This window comes from Chrysemys picta, chromosome 3 (genome assembly GCF_011386835.1).
Source record: "Chrysemys picta bellii isolate R12L10 chromosome 3, ASM1138683v2, whole genome shotgun sequence".
NCBI lineage: Eukaryota > Metazoa > Chordata > Testudines > Emydidae > Chrysemys > Chrysemys picta.
In genome coordinates this window covers 189,206,514-189,228,736 of record NC_088793.1, presented here as the reverse complement: position 1 = coordinate 189,228,736, position 22,223 = coordinate 189,206,514, and the positions used below count along the sequence as shown (strand labels likewise).

Sequence of the window (22,223 nt, the reverse complement as noted above, 5' to 3'; positions counted from 1 at the left end):
CCTGCAAGTACGACAGCCTATCCCGGCTTGGGATCTCAATCTAGTCCTTTCCAGACTTAAGGGACCACCATTTGAACCACTGGCGACGTGCTCCCTGTTTTATCTCTCTTACAAAGTGGCATTTCTGGTGGTGATAACCTCAGCTAGGAGAGTGTCGGAGCTCAGAGCCCTTACCTCAGAGCCTCCTTGCACTGTATTCCATAAGGACAAGGTTCAGCTCAGATCTCACCCGGCCTTTCTCCCAAAGGTCATCGCCCAGTTTCACATCGACCAGAACATCATCTTCCCAGCATTCTATCCTAAGCCGCATTCCAGCAGCAGGGAGAAGAGGCTTCACTCATTGGATGTCCATAGGGCGCTAGCCTTCTACATTGAGAGAACAAAGCCGTTCCGAAAATCCGTCCAGTTATTCGTGGCACCGGCCAATAGACTGAAAGGCCTCCCTGTCTCCTCACAGCGTATCTTGTAGTGGATCACATCATGCATTCAGGAGTGTTACGACTTGGCGAAGGTGTCCGCTCTGCCGATCACTGCACAGTCCACCAGGGCTCAGGTCTCCTCAGCAGCATTCCTAGCACAGGTCCCCACACAGGAAATCTGCAGGGCAGCAACATAGTCCTCTATACACACTTTCACCATGCACTATGTGATCACTCAGCAGGCCAGAGACAACGCGGCCTTCGGTCGATCTGTGCTCCAATCAGTGGATGACTCTGACCCCACCTCCTGAACTTTGGTTTGTGAGTCACCTGATTGGAATGGACATGAACAAGCACTCAAAGAAGAAAAAACAGTTACTCACCTTCTCGTAACTGTTGTTCTTCAAGATGTGTTGTTCATGTCCATTCCAATACCCACCCTCCTACCCCTCTGTTGGAACAACTGGCAAGAAGGAACTGAGGGATTGGGGGTCAGGGCCCTATATTGGGCACCATGAAGGCGCGACTCCAAGGGACGCCCAGGCCGACCCTATGGACGCTGCTAAGGGAAAAATCTTCCGGCTGGAGTGAACACAGCGCGCGCACACACCTGATTGCAATGGACATGAACAATACATCTCGAAGAACAACTGTTATGAGAAGGTGAATAACTTCTTTCTTCTTCAAATACATATCAGTGTGGATCCCACTCTCAGTGCAAATGCACACCATATGCACAAGACCATGTTTTATTTAGCTAGCAGTGTTTGCCAGAGTCACACCAGCACTGTGTGCCTCCTTGTGCTCCCGTATGGGGGTATAAAGGGCAGAATGGCCCCACCACTACCTCTGTTCCTTCTTACTGCCTATTGCATCATGTCAGAACCTAGCAGTCTCCTATTGACTGATAGAACTCTAGCAAGCTACTTCTCAGAAAACCTTTAGAATGCCTTTCAACAGTTTATTTACCTACAGTTCAAACCCCTTAAACTGGAATGAAATAGCTGAACAGACCCACTTGTACCAATGTTCCCTCCTATATAGATCCCTCTCTACAACATGGTGAAATCTAAGGTTGGCTTCAAACCTTACCTGTGGGACAGACTAGTCCTGTTGAGGGATGGCCACAGTAGAAGCCTTTTCTACCTGGGTGAATGTCACATCCCCAGCAGGTGCTCCATCTGCTTGTTGCTCTTGGCTAGGATCAGAAATTGCATGAGGTCTCTGAGGTCTCTTCCAACCCTAATCTTCTATGATTCTATGATGCACAACCTCAAGCTCTGTCTCTTAGAACAGTTGATGAGAGGGACATCTGACCTGGGAGTTCCAGGGCCAAGCACTCTGGTACTGATGAGACCAACACTGGTCAGAGCCGGAGTGCGGTAGGGCTATGTCCAAGACCATGTCGGAGAAGTCAGCACAGAGCAAACCACTGGCATGTCTTTGGCCTTCACACCAACTCCGGCACTGTCCATGGCAATAATGTCACCTCAGACATCCATGTCGAATGCAGCTGCTCAAACATTGTAATAGGCTGAGAGGAATGATCAGAACACTGAGGTCAGGGCTTTAGGAAGAGGTCCATGTCCTCCCGTGCCAGGGAACACAGAAAGAGCTCTAAGGCAAAGCCGTCTAAGACTCATCAGGCATCCCCAGGTGAGAAGGAGCAGCATATTCCACTGGCGGAGCATCAATGATGATCTTGACCTTGGTACAGACACTACGATCTGGAAATGGCTTAGTTCAACTAAGAGATGCCAACCAGTAGCTTGGAAGGTCCCGATGCCATCAGAGATGCCACCATCAGCACCACTTATAAAAGAGAAATAATCATGGTCGCTATCGCTATGGCACACATTCTCCCCGACATTTGTTAGGGAACTGTCTCCAGTATGGTCCTTCCCAACACTGGAAGATCGGAGGAACCCTTTGTCCCACAGCCATAGGAGTGACAGTGGCTCAGCCAGCATTCACCCTACCTGCATGGGCCATGGTGGCAACAGTGAGATCCCCATCACCCAGTTACTAGAGGAGCAGTGATCTGAGGTGCAGAGACACCTACACACAGCTTCTCCTCCTCATCACCAGAGACTTCTAGACCCTACCACAGTGGTATGGCTGACACTGACCACTGCACCTCCATTAGAGAATGCTGTCAGGTGCCAGAGTATTTTTACTCTTATCCTAACCTTGGATCTCTGGTGGTTTGCATTAATTCTTATGGGGAAATTGGATTCGCTTAACATCGTTTCGCTTAAACTAGTATTTTTCAGGAACATAACTACAACGTTAAGCGAGGAGTTACTGTAGATATATATGGTCGTTTTCTAAAAAAGACTACACACACACACACACACCCTGGCCTAGTGCAAAGATGAGGCTGGGGGCTGGAGTTTGCTCTGGATTCATCCCACAGCAGTAGCTCCTGTCTTGCAAGGCTGGTCACGGCTCCCTGCTCAGGTGTTACACCCTGAAGCGCAGAGTCGCAGCACAACTCAGGTTTGGCCCAGCCTCCTCATGAGCCCAGCCTCCCCTGAGTCAAATTTGAGTGAGTGGTGTTGCAACTTGGCACATGAGATTTCATTGTTATTCAGTTTTGGCCTGGCCATCATGATGGTGGGTTGGCTGGGTCAAACCTGAGTGGCACTGCAACCCTTTGCTCCAGATCACAATACCCAGAGTGGGAAGCTGGGCCCAGCCCTTCAGGACAGGAACCTCTGCTGCGAGGTGACTTCAGGATGGGCTCTCTCTCCCTGGGGCCTTCCCTCCCACACTAGGCCAGGAGATGTGTATGTTTGCCTAAGGCTCCAGGACCCATCTAGAATCTTCCAACAACGCACTGGTGGGTAGGGACCCACCATTCGGAAAATGCTGTCTAACCCCTCAACCTCATACCCTGCCCCATCCTCATGGCAGCAGATCTGACACATGGGTTGAGAGCTACACCAGAACTAATCACTCCAGGGCGCTGTCTGGAAAATGCTTTGCTCCATTCCATTATGCATGGTCAGACATTACCATGGATAAGTGGGTACTGGAGATCATTACCCATGAATACACCATCCAATTTCTTTCCATACCTATCTCCCTCCCCTGTCTTCCTTCAGCAACCCTTCTCACAAGAGCCTTTTACAAACAGAAGATACTTGTTGCTCTGAACAGGAGCAGTAGAAGTAGTCCCACAGGAATAAAGGGGAAATGGATGGTACTCCCAGTATTGTCCCATTCCGAAGAAGAAAGAGGGTCTTCATCCCATTCTCAATCTGAGGAGACTTCAACAGATACATGTGCCACCTCATATTCAGGATGGTAACATTTGCCTCCACTTGATTCCAATGCTCCAAGCCTGGAGCTGGTTCGCAGCTCTTGACCTACAACATGTGTACTTCCACATTGCCATTCATCTGGCCCACACGAAGTACCTGAGATTCACGGCCAGGTCAGATCACTACCAGACTCCAGAGTCTACCCTCCAGACTCTCCATAGTACCAAGAGTATTGCAATGGTGGCGGCAAACCTCAGGAAACATATCTGGCCACATCTAGACGATTGGCTGATCTGAGGTTCATCCTCGGCTGAAACTGTAGCAGCAGTACAACAGGTATTATCTTAATTTTCTCAGTCGTGACTCCTAGTGAGATATGAAAAATTGTCTCTCATATGATAGAATACCTAGGAGCCCTGCTTGACTCACAAGCATGAGCTTGCTTACTAAATGATAGATTCTAATCTATTCACTCCCACATATTCAAATTACTGGCAAAACTGCTGACCACAGTGCATGCCTGTCTATCCCTGGCTCCATCTTGAATGCTGTTGGTGGATGCATCAGGGAGGGGTGGGGAGGCTCATTTGGGTCACTTCCAGGTACAAAGGCTTTGGTCCTTAGTCAACCTTAAACTCCATATGAACCTCTTAGAGCTAAAGTGGTAAGACTGGCCTGCATAGCTTTCCAATATGCTCCCCAGGACTTAGTAATGCAGATCATGATGGACAACACATTGACAATGCACTACATCAACAAATAGGGCAGCATCTCTTCCCATTTATGTCAGGAGGCCATCGAACTCTGCAAATGGTCCCAGCTACATGAGGTGACCTCAACGGCCCCTCACAGTGTTGCCAATGTTGGTGTTACTGTGGTTTTAAGAGAATGAACAGAATATTCAGGTGGACTGAAACTATAAAAAGGAGGGGTAAACACCCCAAAGGACCTCTCCTCTCTTTCCCTGTTCACCTCTTTTGAGAAGCCAAAAGAAGCAGCCTTTCGACTCTGGGGGAGGAGTCCTGACCTAGAGGTTGGTCAATAAGACTGCTGGAAGCATGTAGTGAGAAACTTTGCTTGAATCTAATATAGTTCATTACGTTAGGCACTAGAAAGTATTTTATCTTTTTTTCTTGTAACCATTTCTGACAAGCCTCATCACTTGTATTGCCGTAAAATCCATCGCTTTGTAGTTAATAAACTAGTTTCAGTGTTTTATCTAATCCAGTGTGTTTAAGTTGAAATGTCTGGGTAACTCCATTTAAGGTGGCAAGTGGTTGTATATTATTCCCTTAAAAGAATAATGGATTTAATATATTTGAATTGTCCAGGAGAAGGCTGGGCAGTACAGGACATACATTTCTGGGGGAAAATCCAGGGCTGGAATGTATTGGGTCATCCTGCAATATAACCAAGGCTGGTGAAAGCCAGGGTGTAACAAACACATCTGGAAGTGATCTGCATGCTGGCAAGCTGTTTGTGAGCGTCCAGGTTGGGAGCTACAACAGTAAGGCATTGCAAGGTATTCCAGGGAAAGGGTGACACAGCTCCCACTGGTCTGGATTGCACCCCAGTATGTCACACCTGTCTTTATTAGTTGTCTCAGCAAATGAGAAAATTAGCCATATAGATCTCATAGAACCATCCTGACTCATAAAGATGCCAAGAAGATAGATTTTGTAGAGTGGAAGTCACACTCGTGCTATCTTCTAGGTGAGAGTGACAAATTTCTAAGATCTGCTGGTTTGGTATGATTTCTAATTTGGCATAAGATTACTGCCTCCTTAGCCAGTCTTCCTGCAGAATGGAAGGAGATAGTTTCTGAAAACGAAAATGTTGAAAAGTATTCCAAATGATGCCTGATCTGTAGCCATAAACTATTAATATGAGCAAAGCTCCTTTATGGAAGTGCAAGGTCTATCAGTACATGCAGAATAAAGGGGAAGACTTCCCAGTTGAAGGGCTGGATATCTTCATAATTTTTGCATGTTAGTGTTAATTGATTTATTGTATAATCTCCAGTTAATGATTTTAGGTCAAAAGGAAAATGGTAGATATGCTAATGATGATGAAATCAGCCATTTGATTTTGTTTTTTCCTTTCTTTGACATTTGTGTATGTGCTGATAGTTAATAAAGTAAAACATTAATGCATTTTGTGAAGAAGGCTGACCCAATGGTTAGAGTGCAAGACTGGAATTTGGGACACTCAGGTTCAATTTTCTGCTCCACCACAAACTTTTAGTGTGACCATGGGCAAGTCATTTAGGATACATCTGCAGTGTGATAAAAAGCCTGTGGTGCTGAGTCTCAGAGCCTGGGTCAGTTAACTTGGGCTAGTGGGACTAACTATAGGAGCGTAGAAGTTCAAGCTTGGGCTGGAGCTCGGGTTCTGAAACCTTACAAGAAGGGAGGGTCTCAGAGCCCAGACACAGATCAAGCCCAAACATCTACACACTCATTTTTAGCCTCTCAGCCTTAACCCTGCGAGTATGAGTCAGTTAGCCCAGGCTCTGAGACTCAGCACTGTGGGTGTAGACATACCCTTAGTCTCTCTGTTTCAATTCACCATTTGACAAATGGAGATAATAGGAAAGTACTATCTCACAGGGTTGTTGTGGGTGTAAATATATTGAAATTTGGCAAAGAGCTCAGATACCACAGTAATGCGTGCTATATATGTAGCTGATATAAACAGATTAAGTACCTAAGATAGATCTGAACCATGAAAGCATTTACTTATTTTTCTTGTTCATTGTACACAGGAATCTCTTGATGAAGTAACTATTAAAGATACCTTGGAGGGTGACAACATGTATACCTGCTCTCACTGTGGGAAGAAAGTGCGGGCTGAAAAAAGGTATAATAGTGAATAAACAAATGTTCTTAGCATTTTTAATTATTAGTTCCATTAATTTCTGTTCGTAGCTTCCATCAAGTGAGAGTAGTAGTCCAAAAATAATCTAAGGTGTCACAAGTACTCCTGTTCTTTTTGCGGATACAGACTAACACGGCTGCTACTCTGAAATCTAAAATCATTATAATTATTTAATATTTAAATAACAATAAAACTGGAGACCCAAACAGGATCCTGGCCCCACTATCTAAAGCACTGTACAAACATATAAAGATGTGATTCCTATCCCAAAGAGCTTACAATATAAAAATAGAATGACCTACATAAAACATTTTAGGAGAAGGTCACCTACTCCATAATGCCTGCCTTTCTAAAACTGTAGCCTCAATGCTCTCATTTTTCATCATAATCCTTCCTGTTCCTTTTGTAAAAACAAATCTGAATGTATTTTGAACTCATTTACTGTATATGTTTTTGATCAGTCAACTTTGTTGGAAGTTTATTCCATATTTTTATTACTCTTTACACAAAGTGATAGGGTTCTTTAATCTTGATTTCTGCTTTTAAAATTGTTCAGTAGCTTTTTGAACTCTTTAAAATACATAAAGAAAGTATGTGTGTTATCTATATCCTCTTATTTTATTTTTAAAATCTTCACCTGACATTGGAAACCTCACAGTTGTTTTTTTAAGTGATTATAAGTGGCACAGGAGAAAGGTTCCCTACCGTCAGCTGTGTTAGTCTGTATCAGCAAAAACAATGAGGAGTCCTTGTGGCACTCTGATGAAGTGGGTTTTAGCCCACGAAAGCTTATGACCAAATTGTTAGTCACAAGGACTCCTTGGTGTTCCCTACTGTAAATCTTATAAATATGTTCTGGAGCCCAAAGATTTTAGCACAGAATATGTTCTGCATTGAAATATGTCTACAAGAAAGAGTTTTGTACATAGATATGAGTGGTAATGGCAGTTTAGCAGTGTAGTTAGCAGATGTTGGTGCCAGGGTATGCAAAAAACGAGGCTTAGAACCTAATAAGTCAACTATTTTTTATTTTTGCAAGTAAAAAAGGGCCTAGTCTTCGTTAATGACTATCCAGATTGAAAAATCCAGATGATAGATTTCAGCCGTGTGTGACTGGAATGAGAAAAATACAGATTTACACTATTGGAAAAGTGTTTCCTCCATCATCTTTTCATAATTCAAAAATACTGATATGATTTATTTAAAAAATGAAAAAAATCCTTGGACTGAGACCAAGCATGGAAAATATTCATCAGAAAAGATTATTTTTTTCAGATTGTAAACGGAATGTGAAACAGCACACAAAACAGAATCATTATTCTTTATAAGTCCCTGATATAATCTTTACCGTAGGGAGTGCTGTTATGTGCTTACTGTAATAATGGCTGCTTTAAATTGGTATTCTATCCAATACCATAATGTAATCCCTGTTACATGTCATCTGATGACAAGATTTTTTATAAAATGTGACTAACTGATACTGTGTAAGGGATTGTGGTAGCTGATTTTTACATTTTAGGTGACTATTTCTAACATGAGCTGGAAATGAATGACAGGAGAGATTTTTGTTGTGAGAGATTTTGTGGCAGTATTATCTAAGCAATTCAGTTTTCTTAAATATTAATTTCTTTTGTCGTTAGGGCATGTTTTAAGAAATTGCCTCGCATCTTAAGTTTCAACACTATGAGATACACATTTAATATGGTCACCATGATGAAGGAGAAAGTCAACACACACTTCTCATTCCCTTTACGTTTGGATATGACACCTTACACAGAAGATTTTCTCATGGGAAAGAATGACAGAAAAGAAGGTAATTGATTTTGCTTTGTCCCTATAGTTTTCCAATGGCCAAACAGTGCTGATAATTCAACCTTTTGAAAATTTTTGTCTAGTAGTATAATATATTGTCAGTTAAACTGCATAGCCGAGTGGCCCAGGGCATATGGTGAAATTCATGGAAATTAAGCTCTAAAAAGTCATGGAATAGTAATATTTCTTAGCAATACACACAAATCCAAATAGTTAATAATTCTAAACATGTCTTTCATGTAATTAATCCCACATCTTTCTGTCTTCTCCTTCATGTGAGGTTAAAAAAGCAGCTAAAGGCTTATGAAGCCTATATTTTTATTTGTTTACAAATAAATTGTAATTTATTGTATTTAATATCCAGTGACTGCTAAATCATTTTCTTTGTAAATACAGCACAATAACCAATATAAATTATTGATAAAACTATTTTTATAATGAATTATAAATTCCTGGCTTGTTATGTATAGATTGTTGTTGATTTGTTTTATATTTGCAGGATAATATGGTGGCCAAATTCTTGAACTTTATTAAATGGTCCACCAGTAAGGAGCATACATAAACTGCAAAAGCATTACTATGTATGCCTGTATTCTGGGTCAGAAGCAACCTCACAAGAATAGTGACCCATGCTCCACCTGTTGAGTGTTGGCTTTCTGGCTGCTACCTATGTGCAGTGCCTAGAAGAAATATGCTGTTTGTTAATGTATTTGACAAGAAGTATTTACTGTAAGTTATCTGTATTAATTCTAGTGTTCTAAGGTTCAAGGAATAACTTGCTAAATATTGTATTAAATTATTTAAGGTTTTAAGGACGACGGTGAATATTTAAAAGAAACTGAAAGTTACGAGTATGATTTGATAGGCGTGACAGTTCATACAGGAACAGCAGATGGTGGTCACTACTACAGTTTTATCAGAGATATAGTCAATCCCCATGCTTACAAAAACAACAAATGGTGAGTTAAGTGTTTAATAATTCTTGTTTGTGATGTATTTGTATTGTGATGTATTGGTAAATTCTTAAGGTGACAATGTCACCTATTTCAAATACGGTACTTTAACTCCCTTGCTTGAACTGTCCTGTTAAATAATTGCAAATATTTTTATTTATCAATTTATCTTCTTCCAATCAACAAACATTTTCTCCTGGTTTTGGTGGGGCCTTTAAAAGAGGGTGAGCATTGGGTGAATTGATTAGAAAGTAGCTATTTAGAATCCACTGTATGTTCTCTATTAAACTCTAGAAGTTTAAAGATAGGTCAGATTTTCCTACATTTCTTGCTTGTGTTACATAAGTTTTGTAAAGTTTATTAACTTTGCCATGCCAGTAGTGCGGACCACCATATGCTGTTAATCCTGGTTGCATGTGTTCAGCACAAGATGTTCCAGATGCAGGTCATAAGATTGTAGAGAATCAGTGTACATGCTTGTGTAATAACTTTGATGTATGCAAGACATACATGAAGCAGAACAAAATTATTACTCTTTACACTGTGTGCTTTTTTATGCTAATTAATATTGCAGTAAAATGTATTATTAGCAGTTGAATGCACATTAATAACTTCGGTAAGGTGGCTAGGTTTCTGTATGTCAGAGATGCCAATCTTTGGAAGATAATGTTTACATTTCCTTTTGTAAAGCAGATTCAGAAAAAAAAACCCAACTTGTTTCCATTATGATTATAATTATTCTTTGTCCTTCAACTTTGTCCTTTTTGTTTTGTCAGTTTTTAACTATCAATTTTCATGGAGGTGCTTAACTTTTCATTTTGCTTTTCTTTAAATCTATTCAACTCTACATCTGGGAAATTCTCCATTGTTACACTTCAGTTATCAAAATTTGTTCTTACTGTACTTTGATACATGCAAAATATTGTTTTGTCTCATCTGGAATTTACAAATTTACAAATTAGTGTTTTCTAAGCTGTTGAATTTTCTCACTGTTCAACATTTACCAGATGTAATTAACAGTGGTATGTCTGAAAATTTTGTAGCCTTTATTTTTTCTATCCCCACTAGAAAAGGGAAAGGGAGGGAGGCAGTTCCTCTAGCAGAGGTCTTTGGCAGAGACCTCCTCTTCTAACAGTCATGTCCATTTTTGCTGAACATCACATTCATATTGTAATGTTCTTTAATGGGGTTACTTTTGGAAAAACCTTGTATCAATCGCCTTGCTTAGTGGTGTTGGATTTTAAGACTCTGGCATTGCCCTTTTCTTCTCAAGTTTTTGTGACTTCTCTTGTTGATCATGGTTCAGAGGAAGAAAAGATGTCCTCTGACTTAGAAAAATAAATTTTGCTCCTTTCCTAAAACATTAAAGATCTAGATCCATCTATCCATCCAGGGTTCCTTTGGCTTTCAGTAGTCTAAATGCTATTGTGCTGGACTCCCTCAAGCTGTCCACTAAGATCCTCAGCTCTTCTATATTTGTTTGCTGAGCATTATGAGATTTGTCCATGAAGGCAGGGTATCTTGTTCCACCTCTGTTACATAGTATTTCCCTTAACAAGGAATATCATTTTTTGTGAGAAACAGTGGATTCAACCCCCCTCTAACTTGTCAGGCAACAAATTTAGATTTTCAGAAAAGAGAACTAGGTCCTCTTCATTGGAAAAAAAGTCAGTCCTTTACAGTCAGATGTTCCTTCAGCTGTCTAAGGGTATGTCTACACTACGAGAGTAGTTCGATTGTACTTAAATCAAATATGTGGAATCGATATTACAAAGTCGAACATGTGTATCCACACTAAGGACAGTAATTCGACTTTGTGAGTTCACACTAACGGGGCAAGCGTCGACATTGGAAGCGGTGCACTGTGGGCAGCTATCCCACAGTTCCCGCAGTCGCCGCTGCTCATTGGAATTCTGGGTCAAGCCCCCAATGCCTGCTGGGGAAAAAAATGTGTCGAGGGTGGTTTTGGGTAACTGTCATCATCCAACCGTCACTCCCGCCCTCCCTCCCTGAAAGCGCCGGCGGGCAATCAGTTCGCGCACTTTTCTGGTGAGTGAAAGTGCAGACGCCACAGCACTGCGAGCATTGAGCCGGCTGCGACCATCGCTGCAGTTATGGCCGTTGTCAACACCTCGCACCTTATCATCCACCTTTTCCAGAGGCAGATGCTGAGAAATCGGGCGAGGAGGGTACGGCAGCGCGGTGAGGACTTGAAGTCTGAGAGTGGCACAGACCTCTCACAAAGCACGGGACCCCGCGCCGTGAACATCATGGTGGCAATGGGTCATGTTGATGCTGTGGAACGGCGATTCTGGGTCCGGGAAACAAGCACGGACTGGTGGGACCGCATAGTGCTGCAGGTCTTGGATGAATCACAGTGGCTGAGAAACTTTCGTATGCGGAAGGGAACTTTCCTGGAACTTTGTGAGTTGCTGTCCCCTGCCCTGAAGTGCAAGGACACCCGGATGTGAGCAGCCCTGACTGTCCAGAAGTGAGTGGCCATAGCCCTCTGGAAGCTTGCAACGCTAAAGAGCTACCGGTCAGTCGCAAATCACTTTGGCGTCGGCAAATCTACCGTGGGGGTTGCTGTGATGCAAGTAGCCAACGCAATTGTTGAGCTACTGCTGTCAAAGGTAGTGACCCTTGGAAACGTCCAGGTCATCATAGATGGCTTCGCCGCGATGGGATTCCCAAACTGCGGTGGGGCTATCGATGGAACTCACATTCCTATCCTGGGACTGGACCACCAGGCCAGCCAGTACATTAACCGAAAGGGCTACTTTTCAATGGTGCTGCAAGCACTGGTGGACCATAGGGGACGTTTTACCAACATCAACGTAGTATGGCCGGGCAAGGTTCATGACGCTCGTGTTTTCAGGAACTCTGGTCTGTTTAGACGGCTGCAGGAAGGTATTTACTTCCCAGACCAGAAAATAACTGTTGGGATGTGATGCCTATAGTGATCCTTGGGGACCCAGCCTACCTGTCAATGCCCTGGCTCATGAAGCCCTATACAGGCGCCCTGGACACTGAAAAAGAACTCTTCAACTACCGTCTGAGCAAGTGCAGAATGGTGGTGGAGTGTGCTTTTGGACGTTTGAAGGGGAGATGGAGAAGCTTACTGACTCGCTCTGATCTCAGCGAAACCAATATCCCCATTGTTATTGCAGCTTGCTGTGTGCTCCACAATCTCTGTGAGAGCAAGGGGGAGACGTTTATGGCGGGGTGGGAGGTTGAGGCCAATAGCCTGGCTGCTGATTATGCCCAGCCAGACAGCCGTGCGATTAGAAGAGCCCAGCGGGATGCGCTGTGCATCCGGGAGGCTTTGAAAGCTAGGTTCCTCAGTGAGCAGGGTAACCTGTGACTATTAAGTTTGTTTAAAGAGAAGCTGAACCTGCCCCCGTTTCTTTACCCACTTACTGTTGACTATCCTATCCAGCTACATACCCCGTTCACCCCGTCCCCCCCCTTCCAACACACGTTTAAAAATAAAATAAATGGAACTTTGTTAATGAACACCGTTTTCTTTATTATGGATTTCGCGGTAAAGTGTTGAAACTGGGACGCAGACTGTGGTGGGGAGCGGGCGTAGTGATGGAAAGAACGCTTCTAAACTCGAGGAATGACAGGCTCCTGCTCCTAGAGAGGTCCGCACTGGTGGACTGGTTGTTTCAACGGAGCCTGCCACCCCTCCTTTTTGGGACTCTGTGTGTGGGGGCTGACAGTTACAGATCCCCTGCTGCGTGGCTCTGTCATCCAGGATAAGGACCGCAGCATAAGATCTCTATCCGCCCTCCCCTGCCACAAAGTCACATGGCAACCCCCACACAGAACATGAAGACCACCTCCCAGACTGACCAGGGTGCCTAGTGACTGCAATGTGTGTGTGACCTTCTGCTGAACCTGCCCCCGTGTCTGTACCCTGGTAAAGGTGACTGTCCTCTCCAATTACCAACCCCCTTCCCCCCTTCAAACACACTCTCCCCTAAAAGAACATGATGGAAACAGTAATTAACAGAAACGTATCTTTTATTAGCAACTATACAGTTAGGGGATGAAACTGGGACGGGGGCTTGGGTGACGCGGGAAGGAAAGGACGTATCAAATTTTTGGGAATGAGAGCCTTCTGGTACTTGAGCAGTCTGCAGGGGTGGAGTGACAGTTTTCACGGCCCCTGCCGCCCCTCCTTCTTGGGACTTTGGGTGAGTGGGGTATGGGAGTTTGTGGCGGGGGAGGGCGGTTAGAGATAGACTGCAGTGGGGCTCTGTCCTCCTGCCTCCGGTCCTGCAGAACATCCACAAGGTGCCGGAGTGTGTCTGTTGGCTCCCTCATTAGTCCAAGCAGCGTTGGAGTCGCCTGCTGGTCTTCCTGCCGCCACCTCTCCTCCCGTTCGCTGTGTGCTCGCTGGTATTGCGACATGTTCTCCCTCGACATGTTCTCCCTTCTGGGCCACATCAGCTCGGGAGCAGCCCATAAGTTCTGAGAACATGTCATCCCATGTCCTTTTCTTTCTCTGCCTAATCTGCGCCAGCCTCTGCGAGGGGGATGCCAGGGTAGGTCGGGAGACAGTCGCAGCTGTGGGATGGGAAAAAGGGAGTGAATTCCTCACAAAGATAATTTTTTGTGAACAATGAACATAGTCTTTCTCTGTGAACAAGACCATGCACAGCACCTATCACATGCGCACTCAGGACAAGGTTGAATTTTCGGCCTTCACATTCAGTGCCTGGGGTCTTGCTGTGGAGAGCAGACAAGCGGGGCAGGACAGCGGAATTCGGGTAGCAGGCTGACATGGTAAGCCGTAGACTTTTGGCTGCTTAAAACTTAAATTAGAGCAGTGCCCTCCTTTCACGTTCAAAGCAATGCTCCTATCGTTGGGCAGTTCCTGCTGCCGGCAATCCGGCAAGCATGAACTCTGCCCCTGTCCCACCCCCTCGCGGCTGTCCCCGGGAAAGATCCCTGTATGCTGCCCCTCTCCCGCCTCCACCGCATGGCGGTAAACCGCCGGTGACAGTTCTGTAAAGGAACAGGCAAGCAGTCCCAATAGTAACATTCCCCTAATTCTAAGCAGGTCACCATGAGCGACATCACTCTGCTGAGAATTTCTGAGACCGAGAAAGAACACATGCTGCGTGAAAGCCAGCAAAAACCAGGGCCGTATGCCGCCATGCTCTGCAAGGCAATGATCCCAGAGTACTTGATGATAGCCTGTCGAGGAAATGTTTCCTACCATGGAGGACACAATAAGGCCGCTCTCCCCAGGAACCTCATGCAAAGGCTTTCCAATTACCTCCAGGAGATCTTCGTGGAGATGTCCCATGAGGATTTCAGTTCTATCCCCGGACATATAGACCTTCTTTTCCAGTAGCTGGACTGGCAAGGACTAAAAAGTAGAGCGTGTAGGGCAAACTAATCATGATAAACCGGACATTGTTAGATTCTTTTGCAGTAGTTGCACTGCCAAGGACTAAAACGTTAAGCGCCTAGGGCAAACAAATCATGAAAAACCCATTGTTAATATTCCTGTTCTGTTCAAAATAAATGTTTACATGTTTAAAACACTTACCAACTGATCCTTCCCCTGATTCAGGGTCTGGGTTAACGCCTGGGGACGGTTGGTAGGGGATCTCTGTGAGGGTGATGAAGAGATCCTGGCTGTCTGGGAAATCAGCGTTGTAAGCGCTGTCGACTGCCTCGTCCTCCTCCTCACCTTCCTCATCTTCCCTGTCCGCTAACATCTCCGAGGAAGCAGCCATCGACAATATCCCATCCTCAGAGTCCACGATCAGTGGTGGGGTAGTGGTGGCGGGCGCACCTCAAATGGAATGCAGTGCCTCGTAGAAACGGCATGTCTGGGGCTGGGATCCGGAGCGTCCGTTTGACTCTTTGGTCTTCTGGTACGCTTGTCTCAGCTCCTTGATTTTCACGCGGCACTGCGTTGCATCCTGGCTGTATCCTCTCTCTGTCATGGCTTTTGAGATCTTCTCGTAGATCTTTGCATTCCGTCTTTTCGATCGCAGCTCCGAAAGCACGGACTCATCGCCCCACACAGCGATCAGATCCAAGACTTCCCGATCAGTCCATGCTGGGGCCCTCTTTCTATTCTGAGATTGCATGGTCACCTCTGCTGGAGAACTCTGCATCGTTGCCAGTGCTGCTGAGCTCGCCACGATGTCCAAACAGGAAATGAGATTCAAACTGCCCAGACAGGAAAAGGAATTCAAATTTTCCTGGGCTTTTCCTGTGTGGCTGGTCAGAGCATCTGAGCTCGGACTGCTGTCCAGAGCGTCAACAGAGTGGTGCACTGTGGGATAGCTCTCGGAGCTATTAGTGTCGATTTCCATCCACACCTACCCTAATTCGACATGGCCATGTCGAATTTAGCACTACTCCCCTCGTTGGGGAGGAGTACAGAAATCGAATTTAAGAGACCTCTATGTCGAACTAAATAGCTTTGTTGTGTGGACGGGTGCAGGGTTAATTTGATTTAACGCTGCTAAATTAGACATAACCTCTTAGTGTAGACCAGGCCTAAGTCTGGTTGTGGTATTTTGAGAGTAAGCCCAAACCTTCCTTCTCTGCCCTTAAGAATGGGTACAAAGGTTTTGAGCAATCAACCTTTTCTCTCCACAGACTTTTTTTTTTTTTTTTTTTTTTTGTGTGGGGTAGAATCTATGATTTTCTTTTCATTCTAGTGGAAAGTCATCTTTGAATAATAAGTCTTTTTTCTCTTGAGGGAAGGTGCTCATGTCATTTTCCTGGCTACTGATTCACAAATAACAAATTAGCTGGCAATGTGAATGTAATTTTGCCTTTACTTCCTCATAGTTTTATCTTTCATGTATAAATGTCATTCTTTTGATGTAGAAGCTTGGTATTCTTCATCTACTGTAAGAGAGGTAACAGACAACTGATTCAAAAGTTTAATTTTTTATAGGTATCTTTTCAATGATGCTGAAGTAAAACCATTTGATTCTGCTCAGCTTGCTTCTGAATGTTTTGGTGGAGAAATGACTGTAAGTTGTAGCCTTTACCTCTAGTCTCTACCCCCTCTTTTCCCCCCTTTTATTTGTTTGTATTTATTTTTTTATTATAATCTCAGAAGGTAGTACTGGACAATAGCCCTGCCCTGAGGACTCTGTCACATGGGTTCTATAGTGCTCTGCCCTGCCTTGCCCTGATACCCCTCCAGTTCAACATGTATATGAAGCTGCTAAGGGAGTTTAATTGAGACACTTGTTGTGGTAGGGACAAGGAGACTGCGCAGCCTGAGTCTGTTTATTTTCAGGCCATGATGCAAAGTCTATTTGGTTGCCCAAACTTTCCCTGAGAGAGAGTGGGTTGCCTGGAGTATAAGGGGAAAGTTCTTTTGGTGAATTGGGAATTTTTGTGTGTGGAATGCAGAGCCAAATTAGTTTTTTGTATGTGTTTTAAAAAAAAGAAATAGCTATAAAAAGTTTTTGTATGTGTTTTAAAAAAAAAGAAATAGCTATAAATTAACTTTATAAATACAGGTGCATTTTGCCCAAATAAACAGTTGCATAGTGATTGATATCCTTTACAATTCATGTATATTGTTATTCACCTTACATTAGTTTCCTGATCTGTAAAATAGTGATAACTTTTTTTTAAGCATTTGAGATCCTTGACTGAGAAGCACTTAATAAGTATAAAACATATTAATATTAATGCTTCAGGAACCACCAGTAGCTGCCAGAGAATGTAGTTCTTCAGACTACTGTCCGGAAAGAACTGGCAAATCAGGCACTAAACAGATGTTTTTAATGTTTTGTATTCAGACCTATGCCTTTTATAGTTTTTCTTTTGGTCAGAGAAAGGAGTTTCATGGATTTAAAATAAATATTAAAAGCAAATTACTTTACAAGACTGTACCAGCTTCTTGCCTTGGCTTTTGAATCTGCCGTATGGATTTGCCTTTTGTCAGCAGTGTGAATATTTTTACACATCTTTAGTACGAAGCACTGTTAAACCAATTGCAAACATTCACAATGTGTAAAAACCTACGACCGTGTGCTTTCCTGATTTGCATGCTTAATAACAGCTTATTACAACAATTCTATGAACAAGCTAAAGAATTCCACCTGGTAAAGTTGCTATGCCAAAGTACAACACAAAATTGATTCCGTGCAGAAGATCTGCAAAACATCTGCAGACTCCAAAAACAGAGGATATGGTCTGGAGAAATATGAGAGGAGTCAGAGTCAAAGTACTGCATATGCAACCCTGGAAAATGAAAGTAAGCTACTACAGAAAACTTAAAATTATTTAATGATGAGCAAGGAATATAATTGATGGCAGACCCTGCATGGAGGGCATAAAGTGGAGTTACTTCCTTGCATACTGAGACCAGAACCATCCGCAACGAGGCCATAATAACAAGTTTGTGATGAATATTTTCAGTAACGCATGTTCTCTTTTTGACAGACCAAGACATATGATTCTGTCACTGATAAATTCATGGATTTCTCCTTTGAAAAGGTACCCTTTTCCCTTTTCATTTGCTAAATAAATATATTTTTAAATTTATGACCTAAGTAATCTCTCTGAAGAGCAAAAATTATACAGATTTTTCTTTTCCTTAAAGACACATAGTGCGTACATGCTGTTTTATAAACGGATGGAACCAGAGGAGGAAAATGGCAAAGACTACAAGTTTGATGTTTCATCAGAGTTGCTGGAGGTACTACTTGGTTTGCTTTAACACCAATGTAAAAATATAGTAAGAAATCTTATCCAAATCAGTGGGATCTGAGTAAATATAGAAAATGAAATTTGATTTTAAATATTAAGATAATTGAAAGGCTTGCCATCTTTCATAGAACATTTTGTAATATAACATCACTCTTTACATTGCTAAAATTAACATTGTGTCAATGTTTCCATTATATTCCACTACTTTCCAGAGTTTGTAACCCAGCAGTAAAAATTAACTAAAACTTGGTATCATAACCTTAAAAAAAAAAGGGGGGGGGAGGGAAGGTTGTATTTTTTGTAAGTTCCATTTTATTTAAATAAAAAATAGCAATGCTGGCAACAGTATAAAAAGTTTAAAATGGATATTAAATTATATAAAGTACTGAAATTCACTGGTATTTCTAAAGTGAAAAGAATATGTAATTGAGAGCTGGCAGCATAATCATCAGAGAAAGCACAATAAAGAAGATGGTCCATTATATGTATAAGGCATAACACAGACTAGGTTGTGCAGTTGTTGTGACATAATTTAGCTGAATGTCTTGTTCTGTAGTAAGGCCTCAGGCCAAAAATCAACTGTCACTAGCACACCAGAAGTGCAGTTGTATCACAACACACTATTTGAAATAGTCATGACTTGGGCTGGAGATGTACTCCAAACAGGAAAGAGTTTGGTTTATTTCAAACAAACCCCAAACTCCATTTCTGTTCTATTGTACTTACAAGTGGGCTGCAAGAAAAATAGTTAAACATTTATAATAAATGATTTCTATGAGATGAGAAAATCTTTCACTTGAGCTAATATGCTTCAGAGATCTTAAACAGAACGGTTTGTGTAAAACAGGCTATAGTATCTGAGAGCCTTCTATATCCTGTCAATTTTGCATTCATTTAAGCAATGACAAAATGGAAAATTATAGCAGGAATTCTGAGTTGAGCAGTTTTTCTCTGGGTCATATAGACTAGACCAGAGCTGTCCAACCTGTGCCTGGGAACCACCTGTGGCCTTCAAGGCTCTAAATTGTGGTCTTTGATTGCAAAATGCATTAAGAAGATTTGTATTGATTACAAATTGTACCTTGGGACTATGGCCTGTGATTATTAAACTGAAGTGTTTGAATCAGCCCTGTTGCTATGGGGAGAAGATGAGGCAATGCCTCTACTATTGCTCTGACGTGACAGAGAGTATTCTGAGTAACTGCAACTGCTCAAGAGCTCATTCACTAGTTGCCTGTTGTGTTTCAGAGGGGAAATGAGAAAGTAGTTCTTTCCTGCAGACTTGTGAGCAGGATAGGAACTCAACTGGCTCTGCTTGACCTAGGGAAGTGCCTAGCAGAGGATGGCTCCACTTCTCCACATGGCTACCCAGTGTAGCCCAAGTGAGGCGGAAGACAAGAGAAGCTGAGAACCAGTCACACATTGCATCTCACTTATTTTTTGGCACATAAAAGGCCTGAGGGCTGCTCTAACTTGTCAGCTGGCTACCAAGCGACTTGGCTATTGAGGGAATATGTGCCAGCAGGAGATAGTTGGAACACATCATGCACTTGCCTCACATTCTCCACGTCTCTTACCACCTGCTCCATGCACGTACTTTGCAAATATTGCAGGGAAAGAGGCATAGGAGCTGAACATGTCAATCCTGTGCCTGTTAGAAATGCATCTCTGCCTGTGCCAGTGGTATCCCTAATAGGGGATTTGCATGTGGTTGGGGTTTTTTGTTTGTTTGTTTGTTTGTTTTACACTCCTTTTCTGCCACCTGAGTGGCCCTAGGGAGCAAAAAAGGGCAGGGAATCTGTCCTAAAGTACTGATTTGTGGCCACTTATATGTTTGGCACTCAGGCTGAAAAAGTTGGGCATAACTGGTCTAGTCCTTAGCCAGACAATCAGATTATGCTTTCAGCCCTGCCCAATTAAAAAATAATCCATAGTAGACTTCAGCAAAGAGTTAAAGTTTAAAATCATTCATATTGGGAAAAAAATTGTGCAAACCAATTTGGTCAAAAACAAAATTTCAATCAAGGAGATCTGGCACAAAATATTGTTTTGGATGAGAACAGTGGCCCAAATTCTGTCTTCAGAGTTTTATCAAAAGTTCATTGAAGTCACCATAAGTCTTTCCATTAATTTCAATGGGCTTTGGATCAAGCCCATGCTCCTTAATTGCACCCATGCAACCCCATTGACATTACTTCTAATGTTTATTTATTAGCTTTAGTGGGGTTACATGAGTTTAATTGACTTCAGTGGAAGATGCTGGGTGCTTAGCATTTGTGAAAATCGTGCCACTAATTTAGACACCTAAATATGGACTTAGAAACCTAGTATTAGGTACTCATTTTAAAAAATCTTGGACAGGTAAGCAAGTATGTGGAAAGGTGTGCGTGTGTGTGTGTGTGTGTGTGTGTGTGTGTGTGTGTAAGAGAGGGGATATTGGGAACTGTTTTTAATTACAGCAGGCAAAACAGTCTGCCATAGTAGAAATGAAAAAAATAGAACCTATATTTTAAACTAAAATTGAGAGACAAGACTGGGTTTTTTTAGTCAACAAGTGTTATAATTTTATTTTTAAAATCACACAAATTTTAATGAAGTAAACTGCTTTCTTGTATCTGATGTTAGTATTTTTTCTTCAGTGGATATGGCATGATAACATGCAGTTTCTTCAAGACAAGAACATTTTTGAACATACATATTTTGGGTAAGTTTTGCTTTAAATACATATTATTTTGAGATGTTTTTACTTAATCCAGATGTTTAACATTTATTTTAACTAACAAAATATATTACTGACTTTAGGTTTATGTGGCAGTTGTGTAGTAGCATTCCAAGCACATTACCAGATCCAAAAGCAGTCTCCCTAATGACAGCAAAGGTAAAGTATCTTAACATCATAAAGCAGTTCTTCTAAACGGAATATGTTTAAATGATAATTCTGGACACTGATTAACTGTATAACATTTTCTTGCAGTTAAGCACTTCCTTTGTTCTGGAGACATTTATCCATTCAAAAGAAAAGGTATGTTGGTTTGCTTGTAAATACATATTAAGTAATTGTATAAATTCAGTGAAATTTGCCTGCCCCTCTGTGCTTTTATGTAAAAGGATATGGTTTTGAGTCATAATTTACCATATATACTCAATCATAAGCCGGTTCGTTTATAAGCCGACACCCCCCCCTCCCCCCAAGATGGATAAGTAAAAATGGAAAATTTTTATGACCCGTTCATAAGCCAATCCTATAATTCAGAGGTCAGCAAACTTTGGCTCCCGGGCCATCAGGATAAGCTGCTGGCGGGCCGAGATGGTTTGTTTACCTCGAGCGTCCACAGGCACAAAGGTAAAAAGTAAACAAAGTGTCCCGGCGCACCAGATGCTTAACCTGATGGGCCAGGACAGCAACTGGTGGGGAAATTTGGGGGGGGGGGGGAAGGGTAGAGAAGCTGGGGGTCAGGGGAGTAACCCCTGTGACCACCCCCCACATGACCTCACCCCTATAGCCCGGGACCCCCACACTCTCCCCACCCCATCCCTTCCCACCTTATCTGGGGCAGGCCAGGGGAGGATGTCTCTGGCCTGGCTGGAGCTGCAGACCGGGGGGCGCAGCCACAGCATGTTCCAGCGGGCTGGGCCGGCGTGCTCTGACGGGCCGGGAGGCATGACCACAGCCTGCTCTGTGGGGGCGGGGCCGAGTGACACGGCTGCAGCCTGCCAGCCCCGGAGCTGCAGCTGCTTCAGAGGCTGGGGGGAGAGCAGCGTGGCCAGAAGCGGAGAGACTCTGGCCCCGCCTCTTCCCTTCTGGCTCTGCTTGCAGTGCTGCCTCTCCTTGCTCCCTCTGTTGGGGAGAGGGGCTGTGTCCCACTTCTCCCGTTCATAAGCCGACCCCCTTCTGTGGCGCTTCCCTTTTTTACTAAAAAAAAAAATTGGCTTATGAACGAGTATATACAGTATACAGTAGTTCACTACAAAGAATGTTTACAGTTTCAGATTTCATAGTGCCCTCAAATGAAAAGCATAAAAATGGGTTTGTGCCCGTTTGCTTCTTTCTGCTGTAAATTTAAGGCTTGAAAAATTGTGTGTGGTGGGGATGGGAAGTGTTGGGCTGGGTTGGATTGGTTTTTTTCCTTAGAAATGTCAGGACTGACAAATTTTGTATTCCCTTTTTGGTGGAAGAATTATTG

General features: G+C 43.0%; 1 protein-coding gene across 27 annotated transcripts in view; it reads left to right on the top strand.

Annotated features, from left to right (window-relative positions):
- USP34 (ubiquitin specific peptidase 34) overlaps positions 1 to 22,223 on the top strand; it is a 280,867-nt gene that overhangs the window by 190,240 nt on the left and 68,404 nt on the right. For all 27 annotated transcript variants that reach the window (XR_010599944.1, XM_042857217.2, XM_065589647.1 and 24 more), the window contains 9 exons: positions 6,450 to 6,544; positions 8,203 to 8,375; positions 9,180 to 9,333; positions 16,265 to 16,343; positions 17,773 to 17,826; positions 17,933 to 18,028; positions 20,679 to 20,743; positions 20,842 to 20,917; positions 21,014 to 21,061. Coding sequence is in view for 26 of the 27 variants with exons in the window: in XM_042857217.2 (XP_042713151.2) it covers positions 6,450 to 6,544; positions 8,203 to 8,375; positions 9,180 to 9,333; positions 16,265 to 16,343; positions 17,773 to 17,826; positions 17,933 to 18,028; positions 20,679 to 20,743; positions 20,842 to 20,917; positions 21,014 to 21,061 (840 nt within the window). In the remaining variant the exon portion in view is untranslated. The remainder of the gene's footprint in view (positions 1 to 6,449; positions 6,545 to 8,202; positions 8,376 to 9,179; positions 9,334 to 16,264; positions 16,344 to 17,772; positions 17,827 to 17,932; positions 18,029 to 20,678; positions 20,744 to 20,841; positions 20,918 to 21,013; positions 21,062 to 22,223) is intronic.